This window comes from Ascaphus truei, chromosome 2 (genome assembly GCF_040206685.1).
Source record: "Ascaphus truei isolate aAscTru1 chromosome 2, aAscTru1.hap1, whole genome shotgun sequence".
In the NCBI taxonomy this organism is placed as follows: domain Eukaryota; kingdom Metazoa; phylum Chordata; class Amphibia; order Anura; family Ascaphidae; genus Ascaphus; species Ascaphus truei.
In genome coordinates, this window is record NC_134484.1 from 161,577,271 (window position 1) to 161,595,059 (window position 17,789).

The following is a 17,789-nucleotide window of genomic DNA, read 5'->3' on the forward strand; positions in this document are numbered from 1 at the left end:
TGTGTGAAGTAAAGTCCATGGGGCTAGTAACATCAGGGCGCTCTCTGTTTCCGCGTCCGGCCAGCAGTTGGTAAAATGCAACCACACTCCTTCACTTCGGTGGCCCCCGGGAGACAAAAGTCTTGACGAATTAGAGCAACGCATTTCGCTAGTATAGCTTCCTTAGGCTCTCTATGTCTTCGTAGTGGCCCTCAGAGGGTTTAAATATCCTCCAGTTAATTGGAGGGTGTCGCTGTCATCATCAATCTTCTGGATTGGAAGTTATCAGCGCATATACAAGTCCCAGCGCTAACCTTATCTGTATATTTGTGAAATGTCCTGCTTGCTCTCAGATTGCTGGTATGTGTGGGTTGTACTCATGAACTATCACATCAACAAATCCCCTTCTTGATTTATAAAAATCATGCAGATCACACATTTTTTTACACATACTTTGGGTATCTTCTGCAAATTGAGATTTTACACTCCTTCGCTACTCCTTGGCCTCCGGGGGACAAAAGTCTTGGCGAATTAGAGCAACGTGTTTCGCTAGTATAGCTTCTCCCTCTGAAGCCCAGATGTCTGCGCTCCAAGAAGATGGCTGTTCTGAGGGGCCATCGGAAGGCCATGCTGCAAATAGCCGCTGAGGCTCACAGCTCCTAAAGCCACTTGTACAGGCGAGTGTGCACGGGTACAACAGAGAACGCTCATGCACGGCCACATGTCAAAAAAAAAACCTACTAAACTGAGGATTTAAAGGTTCTTAGCAAGCACACGCTCTCGCTGCCCTGCTACTCTGTTGATGGATTAAGATGTTCAGAGGACCACACGTTGGACTGATCAAGTGCTGCAACCAAGTAGGGTGTAACTGCTTCAAGCCAAACTAACTATATAGGCACTGATAAAAGTCTGCAAGCCTGGATGCATCATGGATGGATGCAAGCTGGATGGATGCAAGCTCTTCAAAAAGTTTTGTTAAAGTCCAAAGGTAAGCTCCAGGGAGATAGTAGTGGTACTCTTGTGAGTTTTGTTTTTAAAGAGAGATGACTATAATTACTGATATTCATATTATGTCAATACTCCAGGGTTACAACAGGAGGATCCAGTGGCCAGAGCACCTACAGGACCAACTATTAGGAAGAAGGCGACAAGGAAAACAAAACATTGCGCGACTTATGAGAAACCTGCATTGGAAAATTAAAGACTTTGTGATTTGTCTAAGACCGGTGTGCAAACTGGGGGGCATGACATTTTCGGCGGTGGAGGGGAAGCGCTTTCAGAGGCACCCATGCTCTTTCCCCCCCCCCCCCCATTTAAATTAAATGATCGGGGAGCGCGCAAGGTCTCAACGTCCCTTACCTTGTCTCGACGGCTACTGGTGACACATCGCCATGGCAAAACGGCGTCAAATGACGCTGCGTGGTCACATCAAGTTTGATGTCACATGATGTTGTGGCAGAGAAAACTTAAGGGGGAGAAAAGGGGGGGGCAGACAAAAAAGTTTCTCACCCCTGGTCTAAGGGATGCGGCAAAGGACCCAATTGAGCCGATGTCAGATTTAATCTCGTGAAGGAAGAACATGGTAACCCAGTGCATTAAGGCAGCCTCCCAGAAATGCCACAAGTGGGCAAGATCTTTTATTAGCCTTGTGAGGGAGTATACAAGAGGTTAAAAAACTCACTTTAGCAGACCATAAAGAACCACACTCTAGCTGGCAGGTTTGCTAGCTGATTGGAAAGGGAAGGTTTGAAAGGAAGACAGCAGATTTCTTCCAGGCTGTCATTTTGCTCTCAACCTGTGAGGAAACAAGTTTCAGAGAGCCTGCTGAGGGGAGAGCCTGAACTCCCTGTTGTGTTTCTGGAACTAAGGACTATTGTTTTATTGCAGACTGTTTCAATTTCCTTTCATTGCTTTATTCTCTGTGCAACTACAACCTGCTTCCCTGGTAAGGGAAATAAAGCACTTTTCATTGCAAGAAAGGGGTGTGTAAGCTCTTTTCTGACCATACCGACAAGACTGCTCCGTCATAAGCCTGGAAAGACCACAAGTCATCTTCTGAGACTTCAGAGGACTAACAATCCAGCAAGAGGGAGTTGGAAATGGAATCTTCAGAGAACTAATTTTTAACAGCGGAATCATTCTCTTTGGATCTAGAGCTGATAGAACCACTTCTCAAGGCAGTAAGAGAGATCTTGGTGATCAAGGACGAGCCTTCTCCTTTGGAACCTAGAGATCAGGAGGCTGCATAGGAAACCAAGAACTTTCCTGGTCCATGAAGTGGTGAGGGATATGATCAAAGGAGAGTGGTCCCAGCAGGACAAAAAAGCTCCTTTGACTAGGAAATTTTCAAGAATGTACCCATTCGAGGAAAAAGTGGAAGCATGGGATTCTCTCCCAAAGGTTGATGCGACAGTATCAAGGTAGCTATATGAACTCTGCCTGTGGACGATGTAGCCTTCCTTCGAGATGATATGGACAGGCAGATTGAGAACGCCTTGAAGAAATAGTTTACTGATGTTGGTGCAGCATGCAGGCCTTCTATAGCCATAACAGCCATGTCAAAAGCAATGAAGTTATGGATTGCTAATGTGGAGGAGGCCTTGGAGAGGGGAGTTGAAAGGTCTGAGATAGTTGAAGTACTCTTTGAGCTAAAACTGGCAGCGGACCTTGTATCAGAAGCATCGCTGGATTCAGTAAGGCTGGCGGCAAGGTCAATAGCACTGTCTGAACCAGAAGAGTACTTTGGCTAAGGCCTTGGCAGGTGGATTCATCATCCAAGAACACACTGTGTTCAATTCCTTTCGAAGGTCATCTGTTCGGCAGGAAACCTGATTCCGTCAATGAGAAGGCCTCGAGTCTATTCTCTCTATAGTCAAGCCAAGGAATAAGATCCTATAGGCTCGGAAGGGGTTACTGAAGTAAAGCGTCCTGGCGTGGAGGCTAGAGCATTCTTTTTCGTGAGCCAAGTTGAGGTGAAGCCACATATAGAGCGGCGGTGAAGTTCGCATAAGATAACGGGATCTCGAACATCCTACGTCAGAGGAAGACTCCGGCAATTCTGGGACGTTTGGGCGTAAACTATTACGCACTCAACATTGTCTGCAGGGGACACTGTCTGGAATTCAAAATGATACCTGGAAGGCACAGGTGCAACTAAAAAATCAGGTTCGTCAACCATACTATGGTGATCTACATACTGTAAGTAGACACAAGGAGTCCCATACTCCTACAGGAACACCTGATTTTACCCTGGGCAGAAGGTCATCTAGCAGACTTTACAGCGAAAAGGAATCTGCAGGCAGACTTCCTCAGCCGGAAGACCCTAGATCCAGGAGAGTGGTCCCTCTCCAATACGACTTTCAATCAATTAGTCGCAAAATGGGAAAGAACAGACGTAGACCATGCAGCAACATTAGGAAACCAGGAGTTAAAAAAAAATTCTGCTCAAGAATGTTTAATACAGGGGCTTCCAAGGTGGACGCCCTGTCCTTCCATGGAAATTTCAGCTCGCATATGTGTAGATAAACCATGACAACTGCCGGTGTTTCAAGGCCTCCTATCCCAGGGTACATTGCAACATCCCAGATCAAAAGGACTGTCTCACAAGGTGGTAAGGACCTTAATGTCGACAAGAAAAAAAGACTACTTTTACGGTATATCATAGAATCTCGCAGCGATTCTATCTGTGGTGCGAGTACCAAGGTGTAAGCTTCTTGGAGCCACCTATTCCTACACTCCTGGAGTTTTTTCTGCAAGAAGTTCTAGAACAAGGGCTCGGCTCTAGCTCACGGAAGGTTCAGGTGTCCGCATTATCAGTAGAAGTATGAAGATGGTCAGCGCAAACTCATGGACCTCACGATGTTGGTGGAACAGAGTGGAGTTGAATAAAAGATGGAATAAAATATAATAAAACACAGTATTAGTGCATGCATCAACGTGTGTGGGGGATGAAGGGGGGGGAGGGGGGAGGAGGTGGGGGATGTGAAGGGTGGGGTGATAGTGGATTGCCACTGGATATACAGTAAATGAAACGTAAACAATTAGTTTCAGTGACTCACACGGGCTTGTCTGAGACTTCACCCTCAATGCTGACTGTGGTTGGTGAATGCAAACTCCTATAGCGGAGTGACAATAAACCAAAAACTCACACGGCTTAATGTGAGTTCATTCCCTCAGTGGGTGATGTCAGCCTGTTTAGGTGATGTAGGTACGTCTCAGCAAACTATCCCCAATGGGTGTGGTGTGTGAGTGGTTCCTCTCCCCGTCGCCCATAGACCAAAGTATGTGCAAAACCAGAATTAGCAATATAAACAGGCCTTTATTGGTAACAGTTAAAACATGAAAACGAGCATGAACAAGAATAAACGATGAAAATACAAAGTGAATAAACAATGAACACACTCACACTAAATGGCAACTTTGTTGCCCAGCATCAGCCGCATGGTTTGATCCAGCAAGATCTCTTCCTCCGTTGGTGTTCTCACTGACGCGTCCGGCAGTGGAACCGGAAGGGAGGATCTACACCGGATTTCCTGCGGTTGGCTGGGTCCCTCTCTCAATGAGCTCCGGCAGGGAACAACGCGTTTCGCAGTAAGCTTTGTCAGGTTCCGGAGGAAGAGATCTTGCTGGATCAAACCACGCGGCTGATGCTGGGCAACAAGAGTTGCCATTTAGTGTGAGTGTGTTCATTGTTTATTCACTTTGTATTTTCATCGTTTATTCTTGTTCATGCTCGTTTTCATGTTTTAACTGTTACCAATAAAGACCTGTTTATATTGCTAATTCTAGTTTTGCACATACTTTGGTCTATGGGCGACGGGGAGAGGAACCACTCACACACAACACCCATTGGGGATAGTTTGCTGAGACATACCTACATCACCTAAACAGGCTGACATCACCCACTGAGGGAACGAACTCACATTAGGCCGTGTGAGTTTTTTGTTTATTGTCACTCCGCTATAGGAGTTTGCATTCACCAACCACAGTCAGCGTTGAGGGTGAAGTCTCACACAAGCCCGTGTGAGTCACTGAAACTAATTGTTTAAGTTTCATTTACTGTATATCCAGTGGCAATCCACTATCACCCCACCCTTCACATCCCCCACCTCCTCCCCCCTCCCCCCTCTTCATCCCCCACACACGTTGATGCATGCACTAATACTGTGTTTTATTATATTTTATTCCATCTTTTATTCAACTCCACTCTGTTCCACCAACATCGTGAGGTCCATGAGTTTGCGCTGACTATCTTCATACTTCTATTGCAACGTTAAGAAGGACTCGGGTTTCCTTCTTCAAGGTCAAGCAGCAGCTAAAACCAACAAAAAGGGCCAGTATACATTTTTATACTCTTTTATACTACCTCATAATTTTTACATTTTTTAATTATTTAATATATCCTAGGCATTGAAATATTTTCTAGCCACACATTCCAGGGAGCGCCCCAGTTCAAACATCCACGTCCGCATTATCAGCACTACTAGGGAGACACTTGACCACCATACATCTCAGAAATATATTCTTCCAAGCTTTAAAGAAAATCAAGCCACAATACAGGTATCCAGTTCTGGCTTGGTATTTACTATTGGTATTACAGGCTCTAACTGGATGCCCCCTTTGAACCACTTTCTCAAGCTTCAGACATGAATCCAACGCTAAAGACAGCCCTGATTGATCGCAGTAACGTCGGCACGCAGGATTGGTGAATTATAAGCTTTGTCCGTGAAAGAACCTTTCCTTATTATTAATCAAGGCAAGGTCGTCTTGAGTTTTGAGTACAGCTTTTCTTACCTAAAGGTTGTTTAAAAATTCCATCTTGACCAAGAGATCATACTACCTTCATTTTGTCCAAAACCAACAAACGACAAAGAATGGATTCTACACACGTTAGATGTAGTAAGACGCTTAAAGCTTTAGCTTTCCAAAACAGAAGGATTTAAGAAGTCAGATAGACTTCATTCTTCCAAAGGGGCAAGCAACCTCAAAATCTACCATAAATCAATGGATTATAGTGGATATCAGGAAAGCCTATATTATTCAAAAGATTGAAGTCCCAGTGCTGGTAGAAGGCACATTCGACAAGGGCCCTAGCCGTATCCTGGGCAGCGAAAACGCATAATTATGCAGGGCTGCAGTATGGACTTCAATTAATATGTTTATCAAGTATTATTCTTTGGACCCAAAGGCCTCAGCAGAAGCATGCTTTGACAGGATGGTCCTGCAGTCAATTATCACTACTTAAATGAAAGATCATATTTAAGTGTCAATGTGGTGTTTTTATTCTAGGACCCTCCCCCTCTCCCCCCCCCCCCCCCCCCATTTGACAAATCCCATTGGTGACCACTGCCATGGGGACAACAGGAAAATAGAAAATTGATACCATCTTACCGTAATTTTCTTTTCCTGCAGAGTCTTTCCATGGCAGTGCTCACCAATTCCCTCCTAAAGTTTAGATGTAAGATGATATCAATGTCTCTAGTTATATATTTCAGCTTTTGTACTGAGACTACCTGGGAAGGAAAGGGGTGGCTATTAATGGTCCTCCCACAGGTAGATCTCTGTACTGTCTCAGCTGGAGAATGGAACTTAACCAATGGGTTATCTTTCTGAATTAACCACGATCTGTAAATGACCAACGCGTTATTTTTTTAGTGTGAACACCTGTATTGTAGTGTTTTCATTCACATTCAAATGAACGCATATAAATAAATCCAGTGAACTCAGAAGACTAGTTTATGAATTCAGTTCTATTCCGACATTTCAGCATGCTGTGCTAATGGGCCCAAACTATTCCAGTTCTGGAGGCAGTTTGCTTGCTCCTTCCAGTGAACTACTTGCTTTCATGGCTATAGGACTTGAAAGGGTCATAAATCATCAGAGTTTATTAAAATGTCTACGTGTATTACGCAGGGGGAAAAGTAAGGATGGGTGTAGCGAGTTTGGGCACAACAAATGTCTCTGTGAAGGTTAATTCTTTGTTGGCTAAATGACGTGCGTCCATTCATTTAGGTGGACCTTTAACATGAATGGCTGTTAAGAGTCACTATCCTTGTTTACGAAAATGTCAGACGTGAGATGTTTCATAATTTCTTATGGAGGTGATAACAATTCCTCCACTTTGCATGAAATAATGACTATCAATCCGGTATCCTCCTAGGTCAAAGACAGGCATGACATGCAGATTCTTAACGTTTGACTTGTGTATGTTTATATCTAATGTATATACTAATTGCGCATGATATTAACAAAGTGAATGTGAAATCAGCGATATGTGAAAAATGGGTTTACGTCCTAGGCTTGTTAACGGTCTTTGTCAGTAGGGTAAAGCCAGATGTATTTACTGTGGGTACTATATTTGATTAGGGCAATATAGATTTGTGCATAAGGAAAAACCCATCAATATGAATATGCATTAAACGGCTAGTACCAATAATAATAAAAAATATTGATATTAATATAACAATTATTTAACCACAATAGGTCTAGAAAATGCATATACTGTATAATGAAATACGTGATGTATTTAATTGCAAAAATGGGCCCAAATCCCAATCTGAATTTAAACCTTGGGGAATTCTAGTTTGAAGAGTAAAAATCCAGAACAGTTCACGTTTGTCCAGTATGTTCATTCTATTTCCACCCCTTATAGGACATGGTATATGTTCTATACCCATATAGGTAAATGTATCTACATTTCCAAAACTGCAATTAGTAAAATGTTGGGAAACCGGTTGACTGATATATTTTTTGCTAATGAGGCGTAAGTGTTCCAATATACGGACCTTTTAAGGTGGACGTCCTATATATTGCTTACCACTTCCGCACCTAAGAAGATAAATTACGCATGTGGTATTGCAATTAATAAAGGATTTAATATTGTACTTTAGTCCTGTGGATGTGGAAACAAATTCTGAAGTGGATTACATATGCTTACAAGATTTACATTTTAAGCATTTGAAACTGCCTTTTGGTTAATTACTTGCTATTTGTTTATGTGAGGATTCGCCATTCTGGTGCTTCCGTCCCCTTAACCCTTTCTTGCCCATCTGGTTCCTGTGGCACTCAAGAGAGGCAAACAAAAGGTGCTACTTACGCGCGGCGCATGGGCACTGCGCGGGTTCCGTCAGTTTCTTCTGTTTCTGGTCCCATGGCATGCTCCCGGTCTTCTGGCATTTACGCGCGACATGTGCGTGGTCTCCCAGTCGTGTGTGGTCCCGGCCTCTCGTTCCCACCCCCGCCCTGTCGTCAGAACTACACAGCGCAACTGTACTATGTGCTCCTCTGTCCCCGCCTCAGGTCTCCGTCCCGTACTGGTGCGGGTGTAATGGTGCGCAATGACAGCGCGCGACCGGGTTGTCAGCATTATGTGCAGGTTGCGCGCGGCACGCGCTCACTCTGATGCGGTCTCAATTGGCTGTGCAATAGGACACACCTGCATGATCCAGGAGCCTATCAGGAACCGCGGTCCTGCTTCCTGGATGCATCCCATTGGTGGGAGGTCCTTTAAATATTCTCTGTGCTCCCATACCTCGCCAAGCATAACTTCTTGTGTGACGCTTACCCTAGCTACTCTGTGCCTGTCTGACTTACCTTGCTCACAAATACCCAGCAAGTTCATTTAAGCCCCAAAAATTACCACAAAATATATATATATATATATATATATATATATATATATACATATAAATGCCAGAAATGGAGTGCTACTGGGCATGACAATATATACTACAAACAAACACAACAGAGCCCAGTGCTACATCCAATGGCAAAAATACACAGTGAAATACCTATATATCTCTCGAATAAAAGGGTAATTTAGTTTAACACTTTGGCCAAAGCATTGTAAGCCTGTGAGCCCCTCCAAGGCATGACCATAATTCACAGGTCCTAACACTGATTCTTAACCTGTACAATACTAGGAAGAATGATCATGATTGATCTGTCATAATCGGCTGCATGGTTCTAAATCTGATTGATATTCTTATTAACCTGGACAATACCAGGAAGAATACTCAGTTATTAGCTCTGTCGCAACCAGCTGCATGCAAAGACCTGTGCATTGTTGTTTGTACTCTAATAGCACGTCTGAGATCAGATGCATTGTAAATTCTTCTGTATTTGGTACAATTTTCAAATGACCTAAAAATTGTAGGGACCCCTGTAGCAGTGCTTGTGGAACCCAAGGATTCCTAGGAACCCCGGTTGAAAAAGAATGGTCTATTCTGTTTTTATTACTATCCACCACAGACACTAAGGCTGAGGCCATAGAGGGGTGAGCAGTTCGGAGCCGTGCTGACGCTGAGGCTCACCTGCTGAAACCTGCACGATTTCATGCCCATGCAGGCGAGCCAGCGGGCGCGATCGGAGGCGGGGGGAGACTGAGGGAGGTGGGTCAGTGACGTCGCTGGGCCAATCGCCCGCGATGCACCGACGTCAACGTCACGGCGCCGACGTCACGGCGCCGTGACGTTGACGCAGCTCCGCGCTGATTGGATGTTTTCAGCCAACAGCGCGCTGAAAAAGAGCTTGGCTGTCGGCTGAAAAATCCAGCGCCTCCGCACGCCTGCGGACGCTCGCGTGAGCCCCCTCTCAAGGCATCCTCATTGAGGATGCAGGGGCTCAGCGCGGAGCGTCCGCACGGCTCAGCGCGGCCTGTCCTTCTATGGACTCGGCCTAATGTGTCTCTACTTACACTGTTCCCGCTTTTGCAACATTGTTGATATTGCAAGTACCTGCTTTTAATATATTACGACAATGAGATATGGATAGATAGCGAAAGTTATGTACGGCATCACTCCTAACTCAGAAAGGAAGGGTTTCTTCTATCAGTGGTATATTTGAAACGTGAAATGAAATCTGTATTGTTAGACTTTATCTTCACTGTCTAAAGGATTGGTTATAATAATTGTACGAATTGGTCCTATATCCACGTAACTGTTTTGTCATTCTCCTTGTATGTGTCTAGGAAGATATTCTCATCCTATTTTTATATTATTTGCATTATCCCTTTTATGGAGCGCAATGACAATTTAGCATGTCACCAAATTAATGATTAATTTAGTTTTATCTGCACCATTTAAATAAACTGGAGTTTCTCTATGTGATTGATGAGATGTGATTGCTGTTAGCTGCAGTCTCAACCTGCTTTTGACATTTAAACATATAAAGCTGACTAGATATAACCATTCAGGTGCTAAATATATTTTACATCTACTTCTACTGGTAGAAATGGAAGTATTAAGAGATCTAGCTTCATTGTCATTGAACTGTGAAATATTCAACCTTGTCTGCCCGTGCTTAGTACTGTTGACTTTTTTATTTCTTTTAGAAGATTAAAATTAAATGCTTCATTTTTTCGTCAGCTTTTGGGAATTACATTGAAATTTAAGACTCAAATTTTACTGAGATCTTCAATTTTAACACCATATTCTTGGAGGATAGTCTATTTCCAAGGGCACAGCACAAAGCACCATTGATCAAGTGTGATATAGTGTAGAATTTGTCTTATCAGAGCCCTTTATGTATACTTATTAAAGAACCCATATTTCATATTTGGTCTCAATGTATTGGAAGAAATACTTCACAAAACATATACTAAAAAATAATATGAAGGCTATGTAACCATATTGGTGTTCTATTTAACGGCAGCTCCTCATAGGTTTGATTTATTGTTTCATTAATATATTGCACATGAAAATATGAAAAGGTCTCATTTTGTACTTAAATACTCTCGGACTACAATTCGGTAACCATCTGCAAGTGTAACCACATTTCTGAAACAATGGAAACTTTGATCTGAATTATGAGCACATGTTAAGGATGGTGGTACACTACACTCCCACCTCTCTAGTATTGTGTGCTGTTATGTAAAAGAATAGGTTAATCACACCGCTTCTAAAAATGTTCATACATCTGCTACATCTGGTCTACACTAGGCATACAATGATAAAGTTTGTGCTTGAAATAAATAATAGCCAAAATGTCAATACTTCTAGTTTCCAGAATAATCATAAATTCTTGGCTATAAAACAGTCGTAAAGACATAATATGTTACCCACAATATATTCACACATTGCATGTCATTACAATAGCAAAGTGATGAATCATGCTTGCTATGTGACAGGAAAAATCTGAAATAACAGTGCCGATCTGAAATGTTGTAAAGTTATAGTAGAATTGGAGAGTTGTAGGCTATATTGGAAAATGTTTTAAGGTTACTTTATAGGGAAAAAAAAACACTTCTCATAATATGCGTTCTACAGAGGTAAATTTTAAGTGTGTGTGTATATCTATCTATACATTTACAGGACATCTCTTACGATTGACGGCTTTCTATTTGGGACCGCTCAGTCATGGTTGTAGTCCTAGTAGACATATATATTTTTATTTTTTGGGGGGGAGTTTCAAAATTGGTACAGAAAAACAACATATTTTGGAAACCAAGGAGTCAGACCAGCTCCAGGAGACCGCCAGGTTCAGATGGGATTAAACAAAATTGTGCATGGAGATTTCTTTAATCTTAACTTTTAGAGTACCCTAATGACATACCTCGGTTTCTGGCGTCTGGCACTATTCGCGTCATGTGATTGCTCTAGGAGCCAGAGACCTGTTACTGTAAAGGTAAAGAAAGTCCTGTGAGTGCCTGTACTTTGATCACTTAATGCCCTACAGTGCACCCAAACTGGTATGTATGTATGTATGTGCCCCCAGATAGATATCTATCTCACACACAACCCCACCCACCTACCCACCATTGCGACTGCACCGGGTCCCTATCTGAGCAGCAACGGAGGGAGCACACCCAGGCGGCGATCACGGAAGCCAGGCTTGACTGACAGTGGGGCCCAACTTCTGTGTCAAAACCTTCCAGGTGGGCTCCCTCCAGCAACGCCGCTGCAACTGCCCTGCCGGTAGGACTCGGGGCAGCATAAGAGGCCCTGCACTCCATTTGCACTGTGTCCTGCACATTTCCGGGCCGTGTGCATGCATACATACATACATACATACATACATACATACATACATACATACATACATACTGTATACATTCATCAAGACCTGCAGTTAAAGTACAAGTTGTAATTAAGGATTCATAAATAGTTATGTGCTAAATATTATGTGCAGCAGACCTTTTTGCATGTTAATAAAGGTACAGTATGTGCCACTTTTTAATTCTGTTCCTTATATTGGACTCTCTATGTACTCATAAATGTGTGTTTATGTCATGTACCTTCTTTTTTAAAATTCTAAATGTTTGTTTGCTACATTTTACGTAGGATCAAAGCCATTTAAGTGCAAGATATGCCACTTTGCAACAGCTCAGCTGGGAGATGCCAGGAACCATGTCAAGAGACACCTTGGAATGAGGGAATACAAGTGTCATGTCTGTGGGTGAGTAAATTACTCTTGCTGCTACTGCGGCTATGGATTACTCCAAGGAAAAAAAGAAAGTAGAAGATGTACATTGGTTCAGAACTCAGAACTGATGCTCACTGTTGTTGAAATGATGCATGTATACCCTGCTCCTCTTCATGGTTAAATTCCTTAAATACAGTTATGACCTTATTCTCCCACTTCTAATCCAGCACAGTGGATGAGCAATTGTATGGGGCTACAAGGTAAATTTGAACCTGTAATCTGTAAATTGCCTAAATTATTGGATGTTCGTTCATATTGCTGGAGAGAACTGTAGATTCCATTTAAAGACATCAAAAATATACAATGTAGTTTATAGTGCCCTAATGACATCTTTTTAGAAAGGAAAGGTATACAGGGATTTACCTAATAAGTAAACATGGGAAGGATGTTGATCCAGGGAGTAGTAGTCTGATTTGCCAATATTTGTAGTCAGGAGGAAATTTATTTTTCCCCTTATGAGATCATTAGATGATATTTCACTGGGGGTTTTTTTGTTTGCCTTCCTCTGGATCAATACACTGTAAGTGCGTATATAGTCTAAAGTATCTGTCGTCTAAATTTAGCATAGGTTAAACTTGATGGACATATGTCCCTTTTCAACCTCATCCACTATGTACTTTAACTATGACATACCTCCACTTCCTGTTTTGAGTACCCTGACAAGAATTGCCATGTTCTAGTAGTTTTAATGTTTCCTGGGAATAATTAAAAAAAAAATAAGATTTGGTTTTCAAACAATACAACATAAAGCTTGCACATGTGGTATGAGATTTTTTTTCTTGGATGTGTTTTATGCATGTTTTTTGTCCATTTTGTCTGCTGCTAAAAATCGTGTTTTCCTTTCTTGCCTAATGGTTTTTTCCTCAGAAGAATCATTTGCAATGTTTAATTGTCCTTCAAATATGTTGCGTTTAATAGAAGGCATTGAAACTTCTTAATGTAAAACTAATTAATTTCAGGGAGATGTTTTAAAGGTTTTAAAATGCCATGGCGTGTATGGTATATCACAGGACATTCAGAGTTGGATTTTAATACCCTACTTCTGATTAAAAATATATTTTAATGTTATTATGCCAGGGAAATGAACTGATATATGCATCATATAAAAACACTTTACTCAAACCTGTGTAACCTGCTGGATAGGTCTTCTGGCTAATGCAGAGAGAGGCTCAAGTTCAATTACAGTTAGCACAATGCACGGATGAATAGATGGGGTGTTCTCCATATTATGCAGTTTGAGATACTACCAGCTTTTACCTGAAATACAAATCCACTGCTTAACCAGATTTTTATGTCGCAACTGCGGGCTCTGTTTGAAGTTAATACAGCAGCATTGTATTTTATTCACCAGTCTCTGTCTTTTTTTTCTTTTCTTTCCTACAAATAAACACATGTAGCCCCCTTTCCCCCTGGTCCGGGAGACCACGTGTGCTGCTATTACCTGACTGGCAAACACTCCTCCCTGGACCTTACCAATCCCCTTGCTGTCCTGCTCAGACTGCCTAGCGTGGTCAAGCGCGCCGAAAGTATCTACTTATTTATTTATAAAATGTTTTACCAGGAAGTAATACATTGAGAGTTACCTCTCGTTTTCAAGTATGCCAGCAGGAGAATCCTGCAGCATTATTGGCTGTGCACCTGCATGTGACTTCCAGCCCCTGTGCATTATGGGGCTTGTAGTCTCTCGCGGAGCCCTTGGAGTAATGGCCGCCGCTCCTCTGTGTGCCATCTGCGCATCATTGTGCATGCGCGGCTACTATAACAATGGCAGCGCCCTGCAAAGGATGCCATCACGGATCTCCGGCGACCCGCTCGCCCGGCAGTAAGCTCCCTGCACCTCCCTGCCTAGCCACACTCTCCCCTGCCGCAGCAGAGGTAAGGAGATGCCCGGGGACCAAGCGGGGACCTGGCTACACTCACAATCCCAGCAAGCCCAAAACCCACCACGAGTACAGCGCTACCGAGAGTGGCCAAATGTATACAACAAAAGACAATTTTTATTTTTAGTAGTAAAACAAATGTGGAAATAACTGTTATTTGAGGAGAGCTTTTTTTTTAGTTATATTTGATATATATGTGTTCTCATTTGCATGTCATTTCCCAGAATCCCTTGCTGCAGTGGAAGTGCTGTGTGCTGGGTGATAATGGTGAAAGGCGGGGTTGCAGACCTGCCTAAGACATGCAGATGAGCATACAGTTGTATTTACATTTGCATATTTGCTTTGCTGTGGAGGGTTTTTGTCACTTTTTTCACTCACCATAACTTAACTCAGTATGGTAAACCCCATCCTTTAGCTTCTCTGCATACCCAGTTAACCAACCCCACACTGATGAGACCCATTAAGGTCGAAACAGCTGTCTGTGGGTGGGTTTTCTGGGTATGCACCTTAACCCTGGCTGTGCTCAAAGCTGTGACCATGCAGCAAGCTTAAGCCTATAGGGAACCATGTTAAAAATGGTTTTTGAAGCAAAAAGTGGCACTGTGTGCTCATTTGCATGTCATTTGCATGTCATTTCCCAGAATCCCTTGCTGCAGTGGAAGTGCTGTGTGCTGGGTGATAATGGTGAAAGGTGGGGTTGCAGACCTGCCTAAGACATGCAGATGAGCATACAGTTGTATTTACATTTATATATATAATGATAGAGATCTTTAAACGTATTGTTCTTATTTCTTTTTAAAAAATGAGGCTGCTAAACTAAAACAAGCTGCTGGGGGGTTAACACCATTGTTAGTTTATCATAATTTAGTTTTTGTACTCTTTTCAAATAATTTAGATCTGTATTTCTCTCCGTCAGCTCTACCTGTGACGGGTTTTACATTGTGACGCCCATAGCCGCTCGTGAGACGGGCAAAGGGACGTTTTGGTGCATTCAAAGGAACACCAGGATTTTTTTTGCCATGCTATATTCTTATTGTATCAGTGGGAGAGTAATAAGAAGGTTTGTTTTGTGTGACCTATGTTGCAATGGATGTAAGAAAGCTGTAATCTCAATTGAGACCCATAACTGGTCCACCATCTGCTTTGTCATTGCATCACAAAGCGTCCTATTTTATTTAATGATCTTATCCACAATTATGGAACAGAACTGCAATTTTTAACAAGGCAGAAATGAGCTAGGAGTCTCAATGGCTAGTGATTAGCAAGAGTTGCTAATCTATGGTTTGGTGACGCCCACTTTAATGTCTCTGTCATTACCATATCTCAATCCCCTTCTCTTTTGGTGCCATCTAAAATATTTTAAAGTGCTTCTCTCATTCAGAACTATGAAGGGGATGGTTTGGGTATTTAGTGACCCCTGAATTTTGTCAAAGTTGAGAGAGTGGGTGGGTTAATAAAGTAACTGTCACCATTGGAAAAAGAAATTGGTACGAATCGGATTAGAATCAGCATTGAGTGTCGGTACATTAACACCACTGACAATGTCAATTAATTATCATTGATGGCTAAATAATCTTGGAAATGCTCAGTGGACCTATTAGTTCCTGAGCATAAGCAGCTCATGCAGCATTTCTTCATTAGTTTTAATTGCTATAAATTTTACCTTTTTAAAAATCCTGCTTTAAAAGGTGAAGTGATCTTTCGGGAACATTAACTCTGTCATTTTGTTACAAACAGAAGGTCCTGCACCATGTTTTTGTGATCTGTGAATAATGTTACATTCTGTGAATGCCATGTATTCTAAAAGAGGTCACTGAAATTGGCAGTGTCGTCCTCCCCACAAAATGTACCCAACTTCAGAGTTACCCTTTGGTTTGTGTGTCATATCAAAAGCATGACTGCTCATAGAGGGGGAGAGTCGGGACAGCTGTTGGAGTCAGGGCAGCCGGTAAAGTTCCCCCCACACTTGACAACAAGGTCGAGACACTTCAAACACCCCTCCCCCATCAATTTTGGCTGCCAAACGTCACACACTTCTGATGTCCATACTAATGTTATGGATATATTGGGAGACAGTTACATTTTTATGTTATCTCTGAAATTTATAGAACCACACGTTTCCTTAACTTTGGTTGCTATCCATTGAAAAGCTGCTAAAAAGCCCAGACTCTCATGAGATTACCTCAACTCATTCTAATAGACCCACAACAAACAGGCATTCATACCTTCTAGGCCACTGAAACTGCCCCTTTAAAGCTTATATCCGCAACTTTCTAAAAACACTGTCACAACTCGTACAAATAGAAACATAAACCTTGAGTTACTCTGTGCTGAAATGCCCCTTGTCAATATTGCCTAGATGGGAATTTGTCGCCTTAAATTGAACATGGAATTTGCACTTAGACGGTACAGCTTTTCAAGGTTTGGCCAAAATGTGTAACTATAAAGATCCCCTCTTTGAAATTAAGTTATCCATATATAAAAGTTTCATTGATTGTATATTGCAGACCTTTTTGCAGAAATGTTCAACGGAATTAAGAGGTTATAAATGTGAATAAAAACAAGAAAACGAGCGCAAAGAAATACTGTGAATATAAATAGGATACTTATAGTCCCAATTTAAAGATGTAGGCAGAAACTGGTGGGTGCAGCAAAGGGTGATAAGTGGGTTCGTCGACCACTAGGGGTGGCGTAGAATAGAAGGATCCAATGCGCACTCACATCCAGATGATATAAAAATAAGAGAGAAAGCACAATAGTGTAATTCTGTATGTATTCAATATAGATAGAGATGGTAATGCACTCACATTTAGTAAGGAAAAACAGGCATCTCGATTAATCAGTTTAACCAAACTGTAGTAGGGAAACGTCAGGAGTCAGGATACTTCTTATATGGTCTCTGACGGCAGGAAATTTCCAATTTCTCCCAGGCTCACAGGCAGCAGGATATTATGTGGATATAGAGAAATAAACACACCTACTGTAATACTGTATATATAGATATAATTCCTATAACCATATAGTGTATCAACTCACATTGTGTGTATAAGTAATACGCCTTAAGGTTGTTAAAGTAACCAACTTTTGATGTCGTCTGGAATCACAGGGAAAATCCCAGGCAAAAAGAGGAAAAGGGTGCAGGAAAAGGTAGAACAAACTTTATATAAATAAAAAGCACTTACAGAGCTGAAAACATAAAATTAACCCAAGGTAGTCCAAAACATGTAACCCCACTCTCAGTAAAAACTAGTGCTGGCCATGCACCCAGGAATACCACACTGAGGGGGTACAGAGCTTCAAACAGCTCCTCAAAGTCTGTAGATAGTCAGCAGCTGGCTCTAGAAGATTGCTTCAATGCGTTTCGTCTGAAAGGACTTCTTCAGGGGGCTTTAAACTTTATTTCAGGATTTTAAGTAGCATCAAGTGCAAGAAAGGTGATGAGCATTTGTTTTCTCTCTAAAATAGATTTATTATTTTTGTAACCTTACCTGAACCCGGGGTTCCCCTTGA

General features: G+C 42.0%; 1 protein-coding gene across 5 annotated transcripts in view; it reads left to right on the forward strand.

The window, feature by feature from the left end:
- ZNF407 (zinc finger protein 407) overlaps nt 1-17,789 on the forward strand; it is a 452,537-nt gene that overhangs the window by 61,821 nt on the left and 372,927 nt on the right. For all 5 annotated transcript variants that reach the window (XM_075585490.1, XM_075585485.1, XM_075585487.1 and 2 more), the window contains one exon: nt 12,258-12,372. In XM_075585490.1, the coding sequence (XP_075441605.1) occupies nt 12,258-12,372 (115 nt within the window). The remainder of the gene's footprint in view (nt 1-12,257; nt 12,373-17,789) is intronic.